Consider the following 23,352-nt stretch of genomic DNA (forward strand, 5'->3'; position numbering starts at 1 on the left):
TAACCAGTGAATTTCTGCATTTTATCTGTTTCTAAGGGAAACAGTTTAATAAGCATGGTTCCCTAAATTTAGGTGGAGGATCCCAGTCAGCCCAACGATGAGGGCATCACAGCTTTGCACAACGCTGTGTGTGCCGGACACACAGAGATAGTCAAGTTTTTAGTCCAGTTTGGTGTCAACGTCAACGCTGCTGACAGTGATGGCTGGTGGGTTCACAGACTCAGAACATTTGGAGCTGTTTGTTGTTGGTATTCATGCTTAAATTAACCTATTTTGGTCACTCACCCCCAACAGGACACCTCTTCACTGCGCTGCATCCTGCAACAATGTCCAAGTGTGCAAGTTTCTGGTGGAGTCGGGCGCGGCGGTTTTTGCCATGACCTACAGTGACATGCAAACTGCAGCAGATAAATGTGAAGAGATGGAGGAGGGTTATACCCAGTGCTCCCAGTTCCTTTATGGTCAGTAAAAGCTGTTTTAAAATATGGCTCTTCCTGCATTTTTAATTGTTGTTTGCTTAAAAAAATTCTCCATGATGTGACTATTTTTTGAAATTAATATTTTGTCTTTATGCCTCGTTATTTTCAGGCGTTCAAGAGAAGATGGGAATAATGAACAGGGGGGTGGTCTATGCTCTGTGGGACTACGCAGCTGAAAATCCTGATGAGCTGTCCTTCCGTGAGGGAGACTGCATGACCATTGTTCGCCGAGAGGATGAAGAGGAGATCGACTGGTGGTGGGCCCGTCTGAACGACGCTGAGGGTTACATTCCTCGTAACCTGCTAGGGGTGAGTTGGCATCCACTGCAACCAATTGTCAAACAGAAGGATTTCTGTACATCTCTGCATCATTGACATGCTTCTGTTCTCAAACAGCTCTATCCCAGAATCAAACCAAGACAAAGAACCCTAGCTTAAAGCTCATGGATCTCTGCACCTGTCCAGACTGGCAGTAACTGTGAAATAAGGTGTACCCGAACACACCGAGGCTTTAAAAGACAAAAGGATCCAGGCAAAATGAAGATACAAGTATAGACCCATTATATGAAGGATCAACTACTCTGGCACTTTGGTTTAAATGCAACAGAGGAATTTTCTTTCCAGGAATTTTCATGTACTTAAGACACTACATTTCTTCTCCTTTATCCTCCTGTTTTATTATTTGTTCTCCAGAACAGTTTTTACATTTAATTAACGAGGACAACCATAGAATTTTTGTCTTAAATTCGAATAAAGTTGTATGCTGTTGTTTTGTTTAAAACACATTTTCTTGGACATTATACAATGTTGAAAAGCAGGGACGATGGTATTGATACATGCTGTTACTACAGTAGTCTTTAGCAGGTCGTATATTTGCTGTCCTGGAAAGTTAAAGGACCTGAGGAGGAACAAGTGAAGTGCTATGATTGTTTCCTTGTAGTTTATGCTGTGGTTGATGATGCCTAGTGGCCCAGTCAGCTTCTCTGCACTGGCCCATGGTTGAGTAGCCATAGATGTTGTATCTCTGTGTATTTTCCACACATATGACCATCCAGCTATAGGAAATGTAGTTGCTTATGAAAATCCAGTCTTTTTTTTTTTACACTTAAAATGATTAAGTACATGTATATTTTTATGAAAGAGCCATTCCATTACATCATGAAATTTCAGGACATGATCATCTTGCAGTCACAAAGAGAAAGCATCTATAAAGTTAGAATGTGAGTCAAACAGTCCCTAATTAAAGTAAAAAAACAAAAAAAAAAAAACTAAGATCCATGGTAGCTAATCACATATCTGTTGGTGCAGATGTATTTATTTTTGTTACAGCTCTCCTTAGCCTTTTCATCTGAACTTTAAACACAAATGTATTGTAGTATTTTAAACATTTACAATAAAATACTTTGTACTAAGGTTGTCTGGTGTTATTGTTCACCCTAAAAGTGTTTCCTATAATTTCATTTTAATGATTTTTTGTTTGCATCCTCTACTTTTTATTGGGATACATAATAGTTAAATATCTTAGAACCCAGGAGTTGTGAGCAAGTAGGCATTGAGGTAAAAGCTGCCCTCTGCCGGGATAAAAAAGTGAGTTTTAAAAAATTTTAAACAAATAATATGGTTGTTCGATTAAAAGAAACTTGAAAGTTTTTATATAGAGAGCTGTCGCATAACCTGACAATTTATTAAATATCTGAACAAAATCCAAATTCTTTACATTAACCAGAAAATGCCTTGGACAGCACATACCTCTGCCAAGCGGCACAATTTCCCCATATTGTGACCTACACCTATTGCTAAAATGGCAGAAAATCATTACCAAATTTAATGAATTGTTACTTGGTATGAGGTGTACCTTTGGTAATGGTTTCCTTAAAATCCTGTTATAGGTTTATAAAAAAGGCTGAGGGCGTGTCTGCAGCCTCTGGTGTTTGTTATGCACTCACCTTCATTCACTCTTTCTTTGATCAGATTTCAGGCGAGACATGGCTCACCTTTCCTACTGTATGTTTTTTTTTTTTGTCTTCTACTTCTGGACTTTTTTGAGTCCAATATTGAAGCTTTTAATAGTCACTGCTGCCACCCTCTGGTTAAGGGGGGAACTGCTTGTTCCACCGAATGATGCTAAAGAAGCCTTTAAAGAAATCCTGCATCCGGATTATGATGCGGATCACCAAAATATATTGGATTTCTCCTTGGACTGAGGTGCACCTTTCGGTAAAAAAATATTAGAGTTGTTAATTACTTTTAAGTTATCCTGTACAGAGATGCAAAAACTCTTTAATCTGAATGGAATGAGCTCTGATGGAAGCAAAAATTATTTAGGAATAAGGTAAATATAGAAAAGCTGTAAATGCTATGAATGTAATATATTTAGAATACTATAATGTTGCTGGCCAAAGTCATTGTCAAGCAAAGAAGGTCTATACAGCTAAATGTGGCCCTGGGGCTTCAGGTTTATTCCCTAGGCTTTAAGGAGGAAAGCTGTAAAACAAGATGTACAATGTTTGAGTTTTGGTAACTACCACACTAATGTCTGTTTAGGACTTTATCAGAAATCCTCTTTTGTTGCCATCAACAAGCTTTAGTCAGGATTATGACTTGATATTTGACTACTTCATTTTTCAGAATTATTGTGCAACAATCTTAGCAGCATGCAGTTAATAAAGCCAGTATAACAATAATAGTAATACATTGAAAAACGAAGTCTAAGAATCCAACTTGGTCCTTATAGCTCTGTCTAATAATACCTTTTTTAGTTTGCCACAAACAAAATGACAGCTGGTGTTTTTGTGTTTGACAGTAGCTATGATGCAACCTATCTTCCCATTTTGCCTGTTTGCTTTTTTTGTAAAACAGAGGAGTGCTCAGTTCATTTATTTCTCATCCCTGCAGTCAGTGGGTGGCAGCACAAGACTGTTTCAAATTCCCAAACAATTAGGCAGCCTTGTTTCTTAGATCAAATTAGGACACTAATCAACATAACACGCTTTAGTTGAATAAAAGTGAGCAAAGCCTGCAGAAGCACTGCGAAATCTCCATAGAATAGAGGCATTTGTTAAGGTGGACATATTTGAGGTTCAGTAACTGAACAAACTTCTTTGTTGAGGACACAGCGAGTAAAAAAAAAAGGCCCTGCACCCTGCCGTGTAACTAATACTGTGCATCTGTAGCATATAAACATGCTCAGCATTACTTCTTTGAGGGCAGCTGTTGCCTTGGCAGCCAGCAAAAGTGATGCTCCTTTCCTCAGTGATGTTCAGAGGGGACCTGTATGGGTCAGCTCTATTGGATTGAAGGCACCGAATGTCTTGGACATAATCCCAAACCTTTACAAACCTGCTTATAAATGGATTAAGGAGAGGAAATAAAATCATAGCTGCTGTTCAGGGAGTGCTACTTTATAAATATATACATTCATAATGGATCAACAGTATGCTTTAAGACATCCTCATTTGTAGGATTTAGTGTTCAGACTTTTTGTTGGACTCTGAAGCACAGTAACAGGATCATGTTGTGATTTCACAAAGAAGCTGGGAACCTGGGGGGGTTTACAGACACCAGCAAAGGTTTGAGTTGTTTATGGCTGGGAGAATAATGGGGCTAGTTTTCCTCGGAGCCGCATTGATTCATTCATATGATTTAGTTATCTATCTTCAAAGAAATATGATTTATCTAACAGGCACATTTATTTTCATGGCTGTTAATTTAACATTATATTAATCTTATTTATTCAGTAAATCATAGAGATGGGATGATGATATTTTTACCCATGCAGAAGATGACTAGCCACAGGTGGATTTTTATCTGCACAGCTTTAGATTAATACCAATCCAAAGCAACCAAAACCTGAAATGCAAGAGTGGACTACGAGTAGGGCTTACAGAAGTCACTCAAAGCCTGAGAAAGAAGATAACTTTTGATCTGTAGACAACCAACAAAAAATTTGTCATTTTATTTTAAAACCTTTGTATTTCTTTCCCTGTCTACTTTCAACCAAATTGAGCCACAAATGTCACTATTTATAGCTGTTCATCTGGGACCCATACTCATAACATAATAGCTTTAATGTATATATAAGCAAATACTAAAAGGATATCTACAATGGTAAATCATACATTTTAGAAGATTACTAAAGAACATGCTTGTATTGTATGTGTGCCCTTTTTTTTTTTTTTCTTTTTTTTTTTTACATTTTACTGCATTCTTGGAAAGTGTGCAATGTGAGACATACAAGTCATTGCTGCTGTCATTTAATGAATTTATTTTTACAGTAACTTCATGACAACATAAAGAAGTAACAAATTATGCAGGCTACATCACATAATCCTTGAGTAATTGTTATAAATACGCTCTAAACCTTATGAATAAGTAGGTCATCGGCTGCTAAGGATTTGGATGATATGCCTCACTACTGAGGTTAGGGTTAGGGTAGCCTTTCCCTAGATGGTGGTACAATACATTTGCCACATGTTTTATTTCTTCCATTTTTCCCCACAGTTTTATGAATTTTAAAAGACAATTACATGTTAATTTAGCTGTTTAGAAACCATATACTTTGTCTATCTAAGTGTTGTCCCTGCTCCCTATCACTGATATTACTGTAACAACTCAGTAAAACTCCAGAAATTTTATTAAGCTGTTTGGCCTTCCCAAGATCATCTATCCCCCAGCATCATCTGGCCACCACTGTGGGGGAAACAAATATTATGGAGGTCTCCCTGATCTCTAATTTGATATCTGAAATACTAAGAAGTGTAAAGCTTGAACATTTTGATCTACTATTTGATGAAATTTTCCAAAGTGGCCACTAGGGGTCAGTGTGTCACCATTAAAGAGGGCTGACTAATAGAGCACACCTTTATCACTTTTACAGCAAATCCTGGCGCTTTAAGAACCTCACAACACTACCCTGGATAGAAAGGTAATATCATGAGGAGTTTGCTATAATAACTAAACATTTCGCTGAGGAGAATAGGAGAATTAGAGGGACTTCAGAGTTTGTTGGACAGAAATTTAGAAGTGGGCGGGGCCACCTGATGACGCGGAGGAGCGGAGAAGCTGCTGTGTCAGTCACTGTTTGAGAGGCAGCTGCTGAAGTCCACTTGGAAACGGATAAGTCTCAATTCACGAGGAATCAGGACACGAATTCAGGTAAGATCTAAGGAATATTTCTCACTGCATTACACTCTCATTGTGGGGTTTTCTATTGTATTGTACTAAGTAGGTAATTAATCTATTTTATCTTACCTACCTTCTAACACATTATTCCCATAAAAAAGAAACGCATGCATTCTATTAAAATTACATGGAACATTTATGATTTATTTAGGAACTATACATTTTTGGGATCTCAAGCAGGATCATTATACTGTGTGTCTATAGGTGAAAATATCCACCGACACACTGTGCGTCTCTATGCATGACTGCAATATGAAGTAATCTGGAGTTTCCAGGAGTTAGTTTTACTCCTTTTGACATTTCAACTGATTTAACACAGACCAAGTATCTATGCTGGAATGAAGATGACAGCTGAGAACATGTAAACACACAAGGTGTTGTAGGAGGAGCTGATCAGTTATTATCTGGGCAGTGTTTCACATTGAGACTAAATAGACTCAGTTAGCTAGCTTTTAATGATTGTTATCTTGATTGATCAGTATGGTACATTTAAAGAGCTTGTTTCCAATTTTTTTTTTTGTTATCTAGATGTTTGTTAGGACTCTTACAGAAAGTGTTTGATCTGTTCTGAGTGAGTCAATATCCTGGTGCAGCTTCCTATTAGGAGTCCAATGGGGCAATCATGATAAACACTGATGAAAACAGGAAGACTAAAACAAAATTTAGCTGCAAACAAATGAAGTTTTAAGTATAAGTTAGACAGTCCCATTTAACAGTCATATAGAATTGTAGAACTGTAAATATGTCTCTTTATTAACTTATGGATACCAGCAGTTGATCACTGTCATTTTTAATTGATCAGGATTCATTGGGCCCGAACTGCATTCATTGTCACAATTGGAAAGGAATATAAATTCTTTGGAGAAAAAAAAAAAAGCTATGTGATGATCTATATTTGTGATATGAGCCCTGGGCTGCAAAGTGGTGCTGTTGTTTGTACATTTGCTTTGTAGGAAGAAGTCCTGTTCTGCAAGAAGTTTACATGTTCTCCATGAGCAGACCTTTATTGCTCCTACTGCTGCTTATTGGTTTCTCTAAACTCTCCTGTTGTGTATTCACATGATAGACTTGAGATGTTTCCATGGTATTCTCTGACTGCTGTCCAAAGAGAACTGGACACAGGGCACTGATAAGGATGTAGATGGAATTGACTCTTCATCCTGCATAATTCATCATAAAAAAAAAATAAATAAATAGAAACAAACTCATAAAGATGGAATAAATGGAACATAAATGGAAATAAATGTCACTTAATGGGGGACAGACATTAATGACATAGACTAGTAGAAGGATTAAATTAACCAGGACATTTTGTTTTAAAACATGAAATACAGCTATTGAAATCTCACTAGAATAATAATGATTGAAAAAAACAAACAAAAACAAAGCATATCTGCAGCTATAATTAATTGCATTTTAATTGTATTTTAGCAACTAATGGTGCCATGCCTCCTTAGAGTGTTTTGGCAGTTTTGTTTTGTAGCCATTAATGATCTATAAATCAAAAATCTAAGTCCCCTTATGTCTTTATAGATTATGAATTTAAGGCTAGCGGGTCTTAAAGGGGTTTAGGCTGATATCACATCTGCAATAGAAAGTGGAGATTATTCCTGTTATATAAAACAGTAATGCGCTTTATTAGAGAACTGATGGCAAACAGGATCTGAGTGAAAAAGCTCTGTTGCCTCTGTTTTTCTATCAGAATAACTCTAGTGTTAGGAATAAATGTACAGAACTCAGTGTTTTATTCACCACTGTAAAACGTAAAGCTGCTGTACTGTGAACAAATGCAGCTCAGTTAGGAAGGTTTAAAAGGCGGCTATCTGTTAGTCGAAGCACAGCTCAGTGGCTCTGACTGTAATCTTTTCTTTGCCTTGTTGTTTAAGCACATCCATACACACAAAAAACTTTAGTTTTTTATTCTCTTTAGAAATGGTTTCTATTAATGGAGCTGTCACCACTGTTGCTCTATTGTTCAGCTCCATGGACACTTGATGACTGTTTGGCAAAATGTGAATAAATGTCTTGGGATAGAGAGCTTCCTGCCACTGAGATCAGCAGGTAAGCGGATCTGAAAGGTCAGGTTGTCAGTGTTCTGATTGATTTATTTTATTCCCAACATCTGGCTTCTTGTTTTCAAATAATTTTTCGAGTTATTGCTCAGTTGGAAGTTTAAAATTGAGAGTTTTTGTGTCGATTTTGTAAATTAAGGTCAGAGAGATGAAACCACAAATGTTTCATGTTAGAAAAAAGAGCTTTGAAAATGTGGTAATTACATGTACCCATGGAGGATCCCTCTCTTCTGCCTTATGAGCACCACTACTGGCTCCTGATTGGACGGATTAGACTCAGACTTTAATTGTTTTTAGAGGAAGCTTTTTAAAGCCTGTCAGATTTGTTATGGTGGGCTTCTTTTGAGGTATTTTGTGACTTGGAAAACTGACCTTCCACATGCAGTACATGTGTACTTTTAGAGAAATTGCAACTAGTTTTCCTAATGCAGAAACCTGTGAAAAGCAGCCAGGATATGACTGATTGACATTCTGCTATTAGTGGATCATAAAAGTCACATTTCAAAGTCTTCCACTTAGATTTGATTTCCCTTTGGTAAAAAAAAATAAATGTCCCTTTGCTGAGATTGATAAGCCTTCACTATTGAGCTACAGTTGATCTTACTTTTATCTCAAATTCACTGTGTTTACAGTTCCTTTTTTGGTTTATTTTTAAAAGTATGACATCTAAAACTTAAAAGTCAGCTGGTGGTAATGAATAATTTTCATGTTAATTTAAAAACATATGCCACAAACCCAAAGCGGAGCCTTTTTTTCAGATACCAAACAACTGAATCCTGGTTTCAAAAGGCAGACAGTTTCTGAGAAAATAATTCAGGATTCTTTTTTTATTTTTAGAATGAATAATTATTACTGTTTACAGTTCGTTTAAAAGTTGGCTTCACACAATTACATTTTCAAAACATAACTGAATAAATCATTGTATAACCAATAGAGCTGGTTTGTATTTGGGTTGTAGTAAACAAAATAAAGAGATGTTTTGTTCAGTTGTATTATCTTTAACTGACTTCCCTATTTTAGTTTCCAAACTTGTGTCCTTTACAACCAGACATTTCCAACAGAGCTGAATTTGTATTTATTGTGAGCTAGGATGAAGTGGTTGAGCCTTTTTCCTGCCAACTAATCAGCAGTTTGCAGCAACATGTTACTCAATGAAATATAACATTCTTTCATGTCCTCAGAAGATTGTTACAGAAACCTTTTTAAAAGCTCTGTGAGTGTAACAAATCAAGCTTGATGAGCTTTTTTTATCCGTAACCTTTCGTCTGAGTTACAACGGGACAAATTTTAAATTTAAAAATATATTTATCCAAGAGTTTTGGAAAAGGATGTATTGATATTGTTTTGCAGGTAAAACACCTTATATAACTTGATTTGGTCACCTGTGGATTGTCAGCCAATTCTTGCATGCTGCTGGTGTGCAAATGAAAGCAACCATCTTAGAGGAATTCCTGATAATCCACTGATCAATACTTTCCTAACACGACAAATGATTTTCTTATATAACCTCTCAAAGATCGCTGCTTCATCATCCTGTAGGCAATAACTTATCAAAGTTAACTTCGACTTGCCAAAGATCTGTTACAAAAAAATTAAACCTTTACCAGCAGAAAAAAAAAAACAAGCATCTCACAAGAGTTAAATATTCAGCACACATCCACTCAAAGAGGACATGGTTTTAATAATAATCTTAGATTTTCCACGTTTGAAAGGGATGCTACTTGCTTAGGATGGCAATTATGTAACTTTTTCCAAAACACAAAGTCTGACGGAGCCCATATTTCCTCTGTGACAATATGTATACTATAAAAATAAAACACATGCTTCTGTTTCTCTGTATCACTGTCTCCAGCATAGATATGGCACATCGCTCTTGCTGCTGCATTATGCAACATTAAAGCCAGTTGTCATGGAGTTAGCCTTGGAGAACTACACAGACTTTCTGTAAGGCTGCAGTCATCGCCTTTACTGCTAATGTCTTCACTCTTAAACCTGTTCTTTTTTCCCATCTTTTTCTCTTTCTCATTTTGGATCAAAAGCTGCGTGCAATGCTCACATTCACATCTATGTGATGTATCAGGCAAAGACTCTTAGCTCAGAAGATGCAGACATGATGTGTGTGATGGAAAGTGCTGAAGAGTGCAGCTGTTTACGTTAGGATCTGGGAGCAGTTAAAGTGAGTGGGTCTGCTGAAAAAGAAAGACGGTGGACAAGAACGATGTCACCATCGCTGCATGTAAAGTCGGCCATGGCTCCACAGAGCGTGTGTCAGAGTTTATTCTCCTTCTCAGAAAACAATTCATGTTTTTCCTCCTGAAGAGGGTTTACTTGGCTGGAGCAGCATTGGTATTCTTATCACAGCGTCCACACCATACTCACACAAACACACAATTCAAAGAAACACTCAAATTTCGTCATCAATCCGCTGGAATGTTTGTCTCCTCTCAGGTATGTGTGCTGTTTGAGCCGATTTCCTCCTGTATCAATCTAGATTACTCTTCTCTGCATTTTAGCCTTCAGGTTTATAGTTCGGATATCGTTTTTAATCGATATTAACGGCGCTGCTCTCCTAATCCATGCTCCAAGAGTTTGCAACACATGATATGATGTGGTGTATGTCAAAAGCGCTTTGTCTTTTTTTTTTCTTTTCCCCTGTGGTGATATTCTTTGAGCACCTTGTGCATTAGCTTATTTATGGTGACTTAAACTTGTTGCACCAACTTTTCTTTTTTCTTTAAAATTGTCTATCAAAGACTTACTCTACGGGCCTTGTTTCTGTTCTACTATTTCAGGCTTCCTTTCTCTTTGCTGCTGCACATCTGAAGAAACAAGCCATCAGAGTTTTATCAGAAGAGGTGAATGATCGAGAGAAGCAGCATTAAGAGACACCCTGCAGACATGTGGGGAGCTCACTTCCTGCCAGGGATGCTCCTGTTGCCGACCTTCTTGTGTGCTCTGGCAGCTGACTTCCCGTTCACAGCGCCTTTGGACCTGGGTGTGACTCCGCGTGTCACCGTGCTGAGCAGCGGTAAGAATATCATACGATTAATATTTTGCTGTGGTTATTCCATCTTTCAAGACGTACCATATCTTGCAGCCTGGCTTGGAGTGGTGTAAGATTTTTCCTCGATGATAACCAGGATTAAAAAGCTGTTCAATAAAAAGTGAACAGCTTTTGCAGTCTCTGTTAAAATAATACAATAGATACATTTTGGGGTTCCCAGTCAAATATTGATTTTGGATACCGGAATATATCAGCCTACATCTAAAGTGTCCGATATATGAAAGCTGATTGAAACACTGATTTTATCTGCCTCTTCTTAAAGCTTTTTTAACTCATTGGTTAGTAATAAATGGTTCAGTTATTTTCATGCCTTTTGATTTTGACTATTGTTTTTATTATTTAAGTACTATCAATTGATGAAGTCAAATATTCCCCTCTACAATATATCAGGTCACTATTGGTAACAGTCAAGCCTCAAAGCTGCTATATTGGTATCTCCCAAGAAACTCAAACACCCCTATATAACCCTATATAGGTTACATTTGATTTATTTTTATCAGGCATAATATGTTATTCGTATCAAGTTCAGCAAGGATTTTAAAATGAATGGCTTCAACTCTGTAAAATAATTTCCTCCTATTCTCCCTGATATATATATATATATATATATATATATATCAAACTGCAAAAAGCCTACTTAATATACGCCCAAGCTGATAGCCCTATTAATTAATCAGCTGAAATTTGTTTCATGTATTTAAAGCAGAAAGAAAATTAACAACTGCTAGTAATTTTACCTGTTTGTTTTATAAGATGACAAAAACAACAAAATTAGCTATAATTAATAATAGATCTTATGTGAGAAGCAGTAATAAGAGTAGAATTTATTTGTTCCTTAAAAATTCTCTTTGCTTTAAGCTTTACCCAGAACTATTTTTAGAGTCCTTGATAATGATTTACTAAACTGCCTTTCTTGGCTATTGAATAGTTTAAGTCAGCTGAAAGAAAGTCCTGCAAAATAACCAGATGTGTGAGGATCAATATTTAATACAGAACACAAAGTGAACTGTGTAGCACTATTTAAATAAACGTGCTTATTGTGCAGAATATGAGCTTTTTGCTGTTCTGCTATTTGTAAAGTAAAGCTGGCGATTCATATTATAGTAACTGAATTTAAACAAGTTATTTCTCCACAGTCGGTGACCTGACTAAAAAGCTACTGTTAGCTCAACAACTTTAGTTTTAAAACACTGTTACCTTAATGTCAATTTCCAAAACATGACTCTGTTTCTGTTCTCTGTTTTTTTGTCAGCAGAATTCTTTTTCAAATGGCTGATATTTGTGCTTTTTGTTTGGGTGGAATCTAGTGATGTTCAACAACAAGTAGGGAAGTAAACGTTCGGCAATATTCTGCTCTAAAAACTCTGACTACTTGTTAAAAGAACAATAAATAGGAATGAATCAGCTACAAAAGATACATTTAAACTTTTGATAACCATATCATAAGCCATATCTATTTGTAAAAATGATTTTTTTGTTTACAGACTGACCTTGTTTAAGACTTTAATTCTATCAGATCTTCTAAAGTCTACAAATGATAAAAAATGTTAAATTTAGAGGACTGAACGAGCAACAGTCCAAAAGGGAATAAGCGTGTTTCTGTTTTATTTCAGGTATTTTAGGATCTGTTTGGTTTACACCAACCTCTGTTTAAACAAAAATATATTTCTTTGCTATCAATCTTGCATTTTTGCTAGATATCGACATGCATAAGAAATGTTTCGATTTTTCATCTGCAATGTTGCAATGCTTAAATTTGTTGTCAAGATGTAGAAAATATTTGCAGTTTGTCAGATTTGCAGAGCTTCACACTTCAATCTCCTTTAGCTCCTCAAAGTATTAAAGCTGTCAGTGGCGGTTAAGTCACCCTGGAGGGTATTTACTGAGAAGGTTTTCATCTTCCAAACCTCTGATTTACCCACACCAATCAAATTAGCTGGTGTTTTTATTAGAAATTAAAAAAAAAAAAAAATTCCATTAAAACTCAAATTGAACTTTCACAGTTCTGTGCAGCTGCTGGAAGAATCTAATCCTCATTGATTTCTTTTCTTTTTCTTATCATCGGGACAAGAGTTGTGGGATATCCAATTAGTCATAAAGCTCTTGAATCTACATCAATCTGCCACCTAACATAGCGGAAATTATAATAACCATCACAGGTCCGTGACTTTGGTAGAATTAAGATATCAAAGATATATCTGAGAGCTTTCATTTCTTTAGCATTTCTAATCTTTGAGTTGTTCTTTCTTTTTCCCCATTAAAAAAAAAAAGTTTAATGAAACTTTAGGAAATAAAAAAACTACTTTGTGCCAAATAGAGCTAAGCTCCTTTAATCTTTCAGTTTCTGCACACTTGAAAACACGCGTATCTTTAATATCTTTTTCTTTAAAAGCGATGATTTGTCCCTCCATTTTTTCCCCCCCACTGAGCTGTGATTATTGTTTACTTACCATGTGAGCGATGGCATGTAGCTCGAGGTGCAGCGGAGACAGGAGCAGATGTGTGATTTGCTTTCAATTGGATCCCTGCAGTGCATCCAGGAAGTCTGACATTGCTAAGGATAGTAAGAAGCACCGTAACCATGACAACTGTTGTAGTATGGTGCTAGAAAGTGGTATACAATTTTGCCTGTAGGACATGCGAATTGTTTTCAGCAGTAGTTGTTTATTTGATTATATGTAAAGATGGAATTTACAATTTCTCAGTTTGATCGGCTTTCAAAAAGTCTGTTATTCATACCATTTTCTAAGCAGCTAGCTCCTAATATTTCTCTTTATTTAAACCACTTTTAAAGATTTTTTTTTACCATATATTTATAAATTGTGCTTATTTAAAATGTTAGAACTTTTTCCATTGGTTGCTGCTGGATCCTTTAGTCATCTATATGTATTTCTCTTCCCTTTCTGCTGTTAATCTGCTTTCAAATTAATTTAATTGAAAATGTGTTGCAATATTTAAAACTATTTTATTCTCTAAGTTTGCAAAACTGGTAGAATTATACCCTTATAAGAAACAATTGGAGTAAAAGATGTTTCTATACAGTTTTGACTAGCTGTCTTAATACAAGTGCATTTCAGATATTTTAATTTTTCCCCTTCTCTACCATTTGACAGATGTGCTTTTTTTATATTAGCCACATAAAATCCAAACAGAGATATGAAAAGTTTAAGGGATATGAAAATGTTGGCACTGTCTTTTTACTAAAACTCTTTTTTTTTTCTCGGTTCCCTCTTCCTGATGAGAGGTTTCAATGTGCAAATCCCTCAAATATTTGTTTTTCTCTGCAATCTAAAAATAAGCCTCCTCAACCTGAGTGAGTAGACACAATTATGCAGGAACGCACGCATTTCACCTTAACTATTTTTCTCTTCAAAAAAGAAGAAAATGTATTCTTGTGGGGTTATCAGTTGGAAGAAATTTACATATTTTTCTTTGAGCAGATTTAAAGCTTGGTGCTCTACCAATGATAGACTGGGGGAATCATTGTTACATGGAGAATAACGTGATCAAACTAAGAATATCACTGTTGTCGACTCTTATTTAAACCTGTCAGGTTATGGGAGGGTTTGCCTCCGAAATTCCTGTAAACGTCAATAAGGCAAGCAGTAAACATGTTTGACGGCAAAGCCTAGACAGTCTGTCATGTCACAGTCCGATGCCTTGAAGTTCCATAAGCTTGTGTGCAGGCTTTGTCTGTGTGTGCGTGTGTGTCCCTGAACACAGCGTACTTTGCTGGTCAGCTGAGGTCCCTCCAAGTGTTTGCTCAATAAATAACATCATCCGGGCTTTTTGTTTCACAACCCGACAAAAGCAGCCTATTCTGGAATGATCATGTAAGCCAAAGCTACAGACATGCTTTTTGGGAGTATTATTGTAAAGCAACCCTGATAAATCTCCCTGCTTTGCAACACTTCCAGTGAGGGTGTTGAACTACCTCACTCCTGTGGTCAAACCTTCACTGACACTCTTCATGTTACATGGTTGGATTTCTTAGAGAAGTAGGCTTTCTCTCAGCCTTAATGAGACGCTCGTATTGAGTGAGAAAAAAAAATCTCCTGAGAGCGAGAACTCTTCTGGTTTCTGGTGAGAATAAAGGATTAAAGTAGACACCTGAAGACCCGGGAGCAGCACTGGGTAGGGAGTAACTCCTGCTCAGCTGAACAGAGAGCATTGTGTTTCAGAGCAGCTGATAGGAATCTTAATGACAGCTTCCCTGATAACCATGCAATATTCAGAGAGAAGTGATTTGGCTGCGGCTGGTGCATTCATGACACATTTCTTTTTGCCACAACGATCTCTGGCAGGCAGGAAAAGTAGATTTATTTATTTTTTCTTTTGCATTTATACGGTTTAATTGCTGTCAAAATGGCACCACACCTGATCATACAGGCTGTTAGCATCATGCTCTGTATATATTTTAATTAGATGTTTACTTAGAACTACATCACAGCTTTTTTTTCATATATTACTTTGGCTCTAACAGGCTGAGAGATGCCTATGGGCCGGATTTATCAAGATCCAATTTTGCGTGCAGTAATTTGCGCTCGCAAACTGGAATTTTGCGCGAGGGGCTGAACCATGGTTTGCGGGTGATTTAACAAGAGCGATTGCGCAACTGGTGACAGGTGCAAAACTGTTGGAGACGCCCTATTTAAATGATGGTTTTGCGCGTTTTGTGGTTTGCGGCAACGTAGTTTGTAGTTTGTGCAAACTGGTGCATTAAGAAATGTTAATCTTACAGTGACACCCCACCCAATCCCAGAAAAAAAACAAAAACAAAAAAATATATATATATATATAGCCCTGCGATGGACTGGCGACCTGTCCAGGGTGTACCCCGCCTCTCGCCCATTGACTGCTGGAATTAAGCACCAGCACCCCTCGCGACCCCACTTGGGACAAGCGTGTAAAGAAAATGGATGGATGGATGGATATATATATATAAACTTTGGCAACCTTTATTCCCTAAGCTGGTATGTGGCTGAATTTCTACTTCACTGCAGTAAAAAAACAAAAACAGGTGTTTTGTTTTGGCCTGTAGAAAAATGCACATACCAAATGGCTCACAAGTGACTGTGGATAAGATGACTGCGCGCACTTCTGAAAAACGAGATTGGGAGATCCCAGATGCAAAAAAGTGCAATGTTGCAACGAGTTTTGTGATATCTGGTATTGCGTGGGTCCTCCTTGTGGCTGGCTCCAAATCCATTCGGAGTTCCCCCAACAGCTCCAAAATAGCAATGCTGGATAAACGATATGTTTTGATGATCGTTTCCTCGTTCATTCCAAAAATATTCACACGGAGTGAAAAAATGCGTTCTCTGCGTCTCCTTGCTTCATTTCTATGTCTCCTTCTTGCGACAATAACCGCTGCCATGTGTGCGCAATTACGCATACAGACCATTTGCACCTTCCTTTGAAACGTGTTAAATATAGAGTCAGATACCGTTAGCAAAATTGCTTTCAGGTTTGATAAATCACTTTGCGAGTGCTAAATTAATATATTTACATGTTCTCCTCCCACAAGACGCACTTTTGCGTGTAAACGCCCCATATTGCATATTCATTGCAGAAAAAGTACTAAATGTATAAGAGGCGCTATTTAGCACGTTTTAAAGACCAAATCCTTTTAGCACGCTGTTGATAGATCAGTTTGTACATTTTTTAGCGTGCTCAGTGAAATAGCTCACGTTTTTATACACGCAAACCTTTGATAGATCCGGCCCTATGGGCCGGATTTATCAAGATCCAATTTTGCGTGCAGTAATTTGCGCTCGCAAACTGGAATTTTGCGCGAGGGGCTGAACCATGGTTTGCGGGTGATTTAACAAGAGTGATTGCGTAACTGGTGGAAGGTGCAAAACTGTTGGAGACGTCCTATTTAAATGATGGTTTTGCGCGTTTTGTGGTTTGCGGCAAAGTAGTTTGTAGTCTGTACAAACTAGTGCATTAAGAAATTTAAATCTTACAGTGACCCCCAACAAAAAAAATAAATGTTTTGTATTGGCCTGTGACTGTGGATGAGATCCCCGCAGCATTTGGCACGTTGCTCCCCAGGCGCAGGGGGAGAACCCCGACCCCGTCGGACAGCACTTCTGAAAAACGAGATTGGGAGATCCCAGCTCTCGCTGCAACCGTACGCTGGAATGACCCAGATGCAAAAAAGTGCAATGTTGCAAGGAGTTTTGTGATATCTGGTATTGCGTGGATCCTCCTTGTGGCTGGCTCCAAATCCATTCGGAGTTCCCCCAACAGCTCCAAAATGGCAATGCTGGATAAACGATATGTTTTGATGATCGTTTCCTCGTTCATTGCAAAAATATTCACACGGAGTGAAAAAATGCGTTCTCTGCGTCTCCTTGCTTTATTTCCATGTCTCCTTCTTGCGACAATAACCGCTGCCATGTGTGCGCAATTACGCATACAGACCATTTGCACCTTCTTTTGAAACGTGTTAAATATAGAGTCAGATACCGTTAGCAAAATTGCGTTCAAGTTTGATAAATCACTTTGCGAGTGCTAAATTAATATATTTACATGTTCTCCTCCCACAAGACGCACTTTAGCGTGTAAACGCCCCATATTGCATATTCATTGCAGAAAAAGTACTAAATGGATCAGAGGCGCTATTTAGCACGTTTTAAAGACCAAATCCTTTTAGCACGCTGTTGATAGATCAGTTTGTACATTTTTTTGCGTGCGCAGTGAAATAGCTCACGTTTTAATACACGCAAACCTTTGATAGATCCGGCCCTATGGGCCGGATTTATCAAGATCCAATTTTGCGTGCAGTAATTTGCGCTCGCAAACTGGAATTTTGCGCGAGGGGCTGAACCATGGTTTGCGGGTGATTTAACAAGAGTGATTGCGTAACTGGTGGAAGGTGCAAAACTGTTGGAGACGCCCTATTTAAATGATGGTTTTGCGCGTTTTGTGGTTTGCGGCAAAGTAGTTTGTAGTCTGTACAAACTAGTGCATTAAGAAATTTAAATATTACAGTGACCCCCAACAAAAAAAAAAAAAGTAAATATATATATATATATATATATATATATATATATATATATATATATATATATATTTATAAATTGGCAACCTTTATTCCCTAAGGTGGTATGTGCTGCAGTAAAAAAAAAAAAAAAAAAAAAAAAAAAAACAGGTGTTTTGTATTGGCCTGTGACTGTGGATGAGATCCCCGCAGCATTTGGCACGTTGCTCCACAGGCGCAGGGGGAGAACCCCGACCCCGTCGGACAGCACTTCTGAAAAAACGAGATTGGGAGATCCCAGCTCTCGCTCCAACCGTACGCTGGAATGACCCAGATGCAAAAAAGTGCAATGTTGCAAGGAGTTTTGTGATATCTGGTATTGCGTGGGTCCTCCTTGGGCTGGCTCCAAATCCATTCGGAGTTCCCCCAACAGCTCCAAAATGGCAATGCTGGATAAACGATATGTTTTGATGATCGTTTCCTCGTTCATTGCAAAAATATTCACACGGAGTGAAAAAATGCGTTCTCTGCGTCTCCTTGCTTTATTTCCATGTCTCCTTCTTGCGACAATAACTGCTCCCATGTGTGCGCAATTACGCATACAGACCATTTGCACCTTCTTTTGAAACGTGTTAAATATAGAGTCAGATACCGTTAGCAAAATTGCGTTCAAGTTTGATAAATCACTTTGCGAGTGCTAAATTAATATATTTACATGTTCTCCTCCCACAAGACGCACTTTAGCGTGTAAACGCCCCATATTGCATATTCATTGCAGAAAAAGTACTAAATGGATCAGAGGCGCTATTTAGCACGTTTTAAAGACCAAATGCTTTTAGCACGCTGTTGATAGATCAGTTTGTACATTTTTTAGCGTGCGCAGTGAAATAGCTCACGTTTTAATACACGCAAACCTTTGATAGATCCGGCCCTATGGGCCGGATTTATCAAGATCCAATTTTGCGTGCAGTAATTTGCGCTCGCAAAGTGGAATTTTGCGCGAGGGGCTGAACCATGGTTTGCGGGTGATTTAACAAGAGCGATTGCGTAACTGGTGGAAGGTGCAAAACTGTTGGAGACGCCCTATTTAAATGATGGTTTTGCGCGTTTTGTGGTTTGCGGCAAAGTAGTTTGTAGTCTGTACAAACTAGTGCATTAAGAAATTTAAATCTTACAGTGACCCCCAACAAAAAAAAATAAATAAGTATATATATATATATATATATATATATATATATATATATATATATATATATATATATATATATATATATATATATATATATATATATATATATATATATATATATATATATTTATTTATTTATAAATTGGCAACCTTTATTCCCTAAGGTGGTATGTGCTGCAGTAGAAAAAAAAAAAAAAAAAAAGAACAGGTGTTTTGTATTGGCCTGTGACTGTGGATGAGATCCCCGCAGCATTTGGCACGTTGCTCCACAGGCGCAGGGGGAGAACCCCGACCCCGTCGGACAGCACTTCTGAAAAAACGAGATTAGGAGATCCCAGCTCACGCTGCAACCGTACGCTGGAATGACCCAGATGCAAAAAAGTGCAATGTTGCAAGGAGTTTTGTGGTATCTGGTATTGCGTGGGTCCTCCTTGTGGCTGGCTCCAAATCCATTCGGAGTTCCCCCAACAGCTCCAAAATGGCAATGCTGGATAAACGATATGTTTTGATGATCGTTTCCTCGTTCATTCCAAAAATATTCACACGGAGTGAAAAAATGCGTTCTCTGCGTCTCCTTGCTTCATTTCCATGTCTCCTTCTTGCGACAATAACCGCTGCCATGTGTGCGCAATTACGCATACAGACCATTTGCACCTTCTTTTGAAACGTGTTAAATATAGAGTCAGATACCGTTAGCAAAATTGCGTTCAAGTTTGATAAATCACTTTGCGAGTGCTAAATTAATATATTTACATGTTCTCCTCCCACAAGACGCACTTTAGCGTGTAAACGCCCCATATTGCATATTCATTGCAGAAAAAGTACTAAATGGATCACAGGCGCTATTTAGCACGTTTTAAAGATCAAATGCTTTTAGCACGCTGTTGATAGATCAGTTTGTACATTTTTTAGCGTGCGCAGTGAAATAGCTCACGTTTTAATACACGCAAACCTTTGATAAATCCGGCCCTATGTGTATTGACGTTAGTGTCCTGTTTATTCTACCTAAGTGGACGCTTGATAGATTGTATGTTTAGGATTTGCACAACTTTCTGCTGCAAGGGAGTTTGTAACATGTGTTGTTAGTGTCTGTGTATGAACACACGCTGTACTGAACGTCTCCTCATTAGTATCTTGTTCTGTCAAACAGATCCATCCCAAGATAGCTTGGAATTCCTGATGGTGACATAAAGCTGAGACTAGGAATTTATATACACTGTATATAAGTAGTGCCATTTGTTCCGGATGTAAGATCTTGGCTGACATCTTGATATTTTGTGTCAATATTTATATCTGAACTGCAGGATCTTTTTTCCAGCTGTTTAAAGCAATAAGTACTGTTTCACTCTCCCTCCCCCACCTGTTGCTGTGCCCTACTTATACCCCATACATTTCTGTTTTTGACGCATATTACCTGACATTAAACAAGTTATATGCAGAAAATCTTGCAATCAGAAAAAGAAAAAAAAAGAAAACAACTCGATTTTGCCGTTTAAATGCACATGCACAGTCAGGTCAGCTTGTTTTTGTTAATCTTCTCTTCTTTGGACTTATTTTTGAGTTTATTTTTGAGTTTTCAGTTATTTATGTCATTCTGTTTTCTTGTTCATTGTTTTCTTTTCCAATTTGTGTCATTGTAGTCATTAGCTTTATTTCCCTTTAGCCTTATTTAAGTTCTTTTCTAGTTACAGTTAAGCCCTGTTTTCCCTGGTTGCTCTTTGTTTCCCCCTGGTGCCCTTTTCCTTTCGCCTTGGCCCCCCTTTTAGCTGCTTCTGTCCACGCCTGCTCCCAGTTAACTGATAACTCCACTCTTTGTTCTGTCTCCCATATAATCCTCCTTTACAGTTCATCAGTGCTGGTTTCTCTTCATCACTTACTCCTCATGTGTGTTTCTCCCTGCATTCTCCTGGTTTTTGTTTGTTTGTTTGTTTGTTTCATGCTTCTGTTGCCATTTGTTCCTTCATTAAATCAGCAAAACTCATCTCCGCCTCATCATCTCAGCATTTGGGTCCTCAGCCAACCTGAACCCTACCTTGACAGTTTTATTCTGATCCTGCCAAATCCAGTCAGAACATCCTGACTGGCTTGTTTACATAATACATTTTTATTCTGACCATCTGTTGATTCTGATTACTTACACCCATATAAATGTAGCTATTAAGTAGAAATGTAAGGAGCACCACCTATGACTCATCGTAACATTATACCTGGTAGAAACTAGCAGTATTATTTTTTTTAAAGCAAATTCCTACACATGGGCAACTGGAGTTTACAGCCTTATTAAGTAATCAGCTCTAATTAGTTTATTATCCTCATGCTACTATAAAAAGAGATTACCGGAACTATTCTGATTTGTTTCCAAGCTATGTTTCCTGCAGAAAATGCCCAATGATGCTGAGATGTGTGTTCTTAGTGATGAGGATGGACAGGAGCAAGAAGAAGTATATCCTTAGGGACTGCTAAGGATGGATTGATTCGGAACAAAAATAAGGTAAAATTGAGTTAGCTTGCACAGAGAGAGAGAGACACGGTGGGTATGTTTGGAGAAATGTGCTGGAGATTGGGCTGCCAGTCAGGTAAGATGAAGGGAAGGAGGCCAAGGGACTAGTGAGGGAGGACATGTAGGTGTTTAGCTTGACAGAAGAAAAACACAGAGAACAGGGGATTGAGATGTGAATGGAAGGACCCAGAAGGAAAGAACCTGATACTTTCTCTTTGATGCTGCTTTTAGGTTTGGATGACAGTTTTAGCAATTTTTTGCAGAATAGACATGATCTTTGCCTTTAAATTACGTCTTGCATCTTGGATTACGGCCATGTAATCTTTGTACAAAAATATACTTGAATTTTCATGAGTTTTGATGAGTTAGGAAATAATTTATTTTTAGATAACAGCTGTGTATAACATGAATGATCAAGTGTTTCCCCTTAATGATTTGTTTATCATTGCACTGGGTGGGGTATGAGAGTCAGCAAAGTAAACATTGTGTAGACAAAGGTGATGTATGGAAAACGAGGAAAGGACGTGAGCATGTTTGACGAGGACAAACTCGGGATGAAACTCCATCATAACATGCAGACTGCAGCTCAAGAGAGGTGCTCCTGGTCTGCATGTGAGAAGATCTGTCAAAGGTTGTGAAGGAAAGAACAGTGGTGAATTTGTGATAGGGTTGTTTATGGATTTGGTTAACAAAGACTGGCCTGTATAACCCCATGCAACAAATAGTTTTAGATTAATGATGGTGAAGGTTCTGCTGGTTCTGTAAGACAGATCAAAGTAAATGGTGAATTCTTTTGTTGTTTTTCATTTTGTGAATGGCTGGTGAGTTACTTACAAGAGACATATGACGCATTGTGACGCATAGGATGCATTATGAGAAGAGGAAGAGCCAGCAGAGGCAACAGGATACCTTGGGAAATGTTCTACTGGGAGAGCTTAGGTCTTATATACACATTGATGGCTCATAATGCCTACCAAAGGATTATTACAGACCTTTCAATGAATGGACTGGATTTTGATCCCAACAACGTTTTGAAGAGTTGACTTGGCCTCCAAATTCCCCAGTCTAAATCAGATTGAGCATTTGTTGGCTACTCTTGGACAAAAACTCAGATCTACGCAGGCCTACCTTGTAATTTATAGGACTTAAAAATCACCAAAACCTTGGTGTCAGGTTCTATACCTCCACTTTATGGTGTTTGTCGGCATAAAAAGAGAGACCAAGACACTAACAGGTAGTCGGTGGTGAAGTTATGCCTCATTGGTTTACATCTATTCAACTCAGCGAAAATTACAAATTATAAAACAAGTAGTAAAAATAAATGTGTTACCTACTAAGCACATCATAGTCAGTATGCCATTTATAACATGCCTCATGAGTTCACATGTTCTTTAGTTATTGTTTCAGAAATGGTTGAAATGAAGTTCATATAGTTCTTTTTGACTTCTATATAGTTTTAAATATAGTTCAGCATTGTAAGATTGTAACTTATCTAGGTGATGCTCGTTCAAGAAAGACTCTTATTATTACAGATGTCGTTTAAACTGGTAAGGGTCATGGTTAAAAGACAGAAAATGTGACTTGTAGTTAATTGTTATTAATCAAAGATTTATGGAATTATATTTGACACAGTTTTTAAAGTTTCAGTAAAATTGAATTAATAACTGAATCTATAGTCAAGCAATTTGGATTATGATGAGCAACAGCTCCTACTATTGATTTGGTGGACAGGGGAATATTTCTGCTTTGATTTCATTATGGCCGTCATCAAAGCTTACATATGCAACAATTTACAGTTTCTTTATTTTTTGTGGAAAGTAGATTTTTTTTAAAGTTCTCTTTATAACGAGTTCTGTTCTTCTTTTAGTCATCTGTGAGA

At 37.6% G+C, this 23,352-nt stretch overlaps 2 protein-coding genes across 6 annotated transcripts in view; both read left to right on the forward strand.

The window, feature by feature from the left end:
• The window catches only part of LOC119788555 (apoptosis-stimulating of p53 protein 2-like), a 28,478-nt gene extending 26,710 nt beyond the window's left edge, over positions 1 to 1,768 (forward strand). For all 3 annotated transcript variants that reach the window (XM_038292957.1, XM_038292958.1, XM_038292959.1), the window contains 4 exons: positions 73 to 206; positions 295 to 461; positions 589 to 788; positions 876 to 1,768. In XM_038292957.1, coding sequence (XP_038148885.1) covers positions 73 to 206; positions 295 to 461; positions 589 to 788; positions 876 to 917 — 543 coding nt within the window. In that variant the 3' untranslated portion in view covers positions 918 to 1,768. The remainder of the gene's footprint in view (positions 1 to 72; positions 207 to 294; positions 462 to 588; positions 789 to 875) is intronic.
• Positions 1,769 to 5,441: 3,673 nt separating this feature from the next.
• The window catches only part of LOC119788559 (semaphorin-4G-like), a 45,221-nt gene continuing 27,310 nt past the window's right edge, over positions 5,442 to 23,352 (forward strand). Inside the window, exons 1-3 of one of the 3 annotated variants that reach the window (XM_038292967.1) lie at positions 5,442 to 5,633; positions 7,591 to 7,721; positions 10,525 to 10,760. In XM_038292967.1, coding sequence (XP_038148895.1) covers positions 10,592 to 10,760 — 169 coding nt within the window. In that variant the 5' untranslated portion in view covers positions 5,442 to 5,633; positions 7,591 to 7,721; positions 10,525 to 10,591. The remainder of the gene's footprint in view (positions 5,634 to 7,590; positions 7,722 to 10,524; positions 10,761 to 23,352) is intronic. The other 2 variants (XM_038292966.1, XM_038292965.1) reach the window with 2 other exon arrangements.

The sequence above is a fragment of the Cyprinodon tularosa genome, unplaced genomic scaffold (genome assembly GCF_016077235.1).
Source record: "Cyprinodon tularosa strain WSP-4 unplaced genomic scaffold, ASM1607723v1 ctg32, whole genome shotgun sequence".
Taxonomy (NCBI): Eukaryota; Metazoa; Chordata; class Actinopteri; order Cyprinodontiformes; family Cyprinodontidae; genus Cyprinodon; species Cyprinodon tularosa.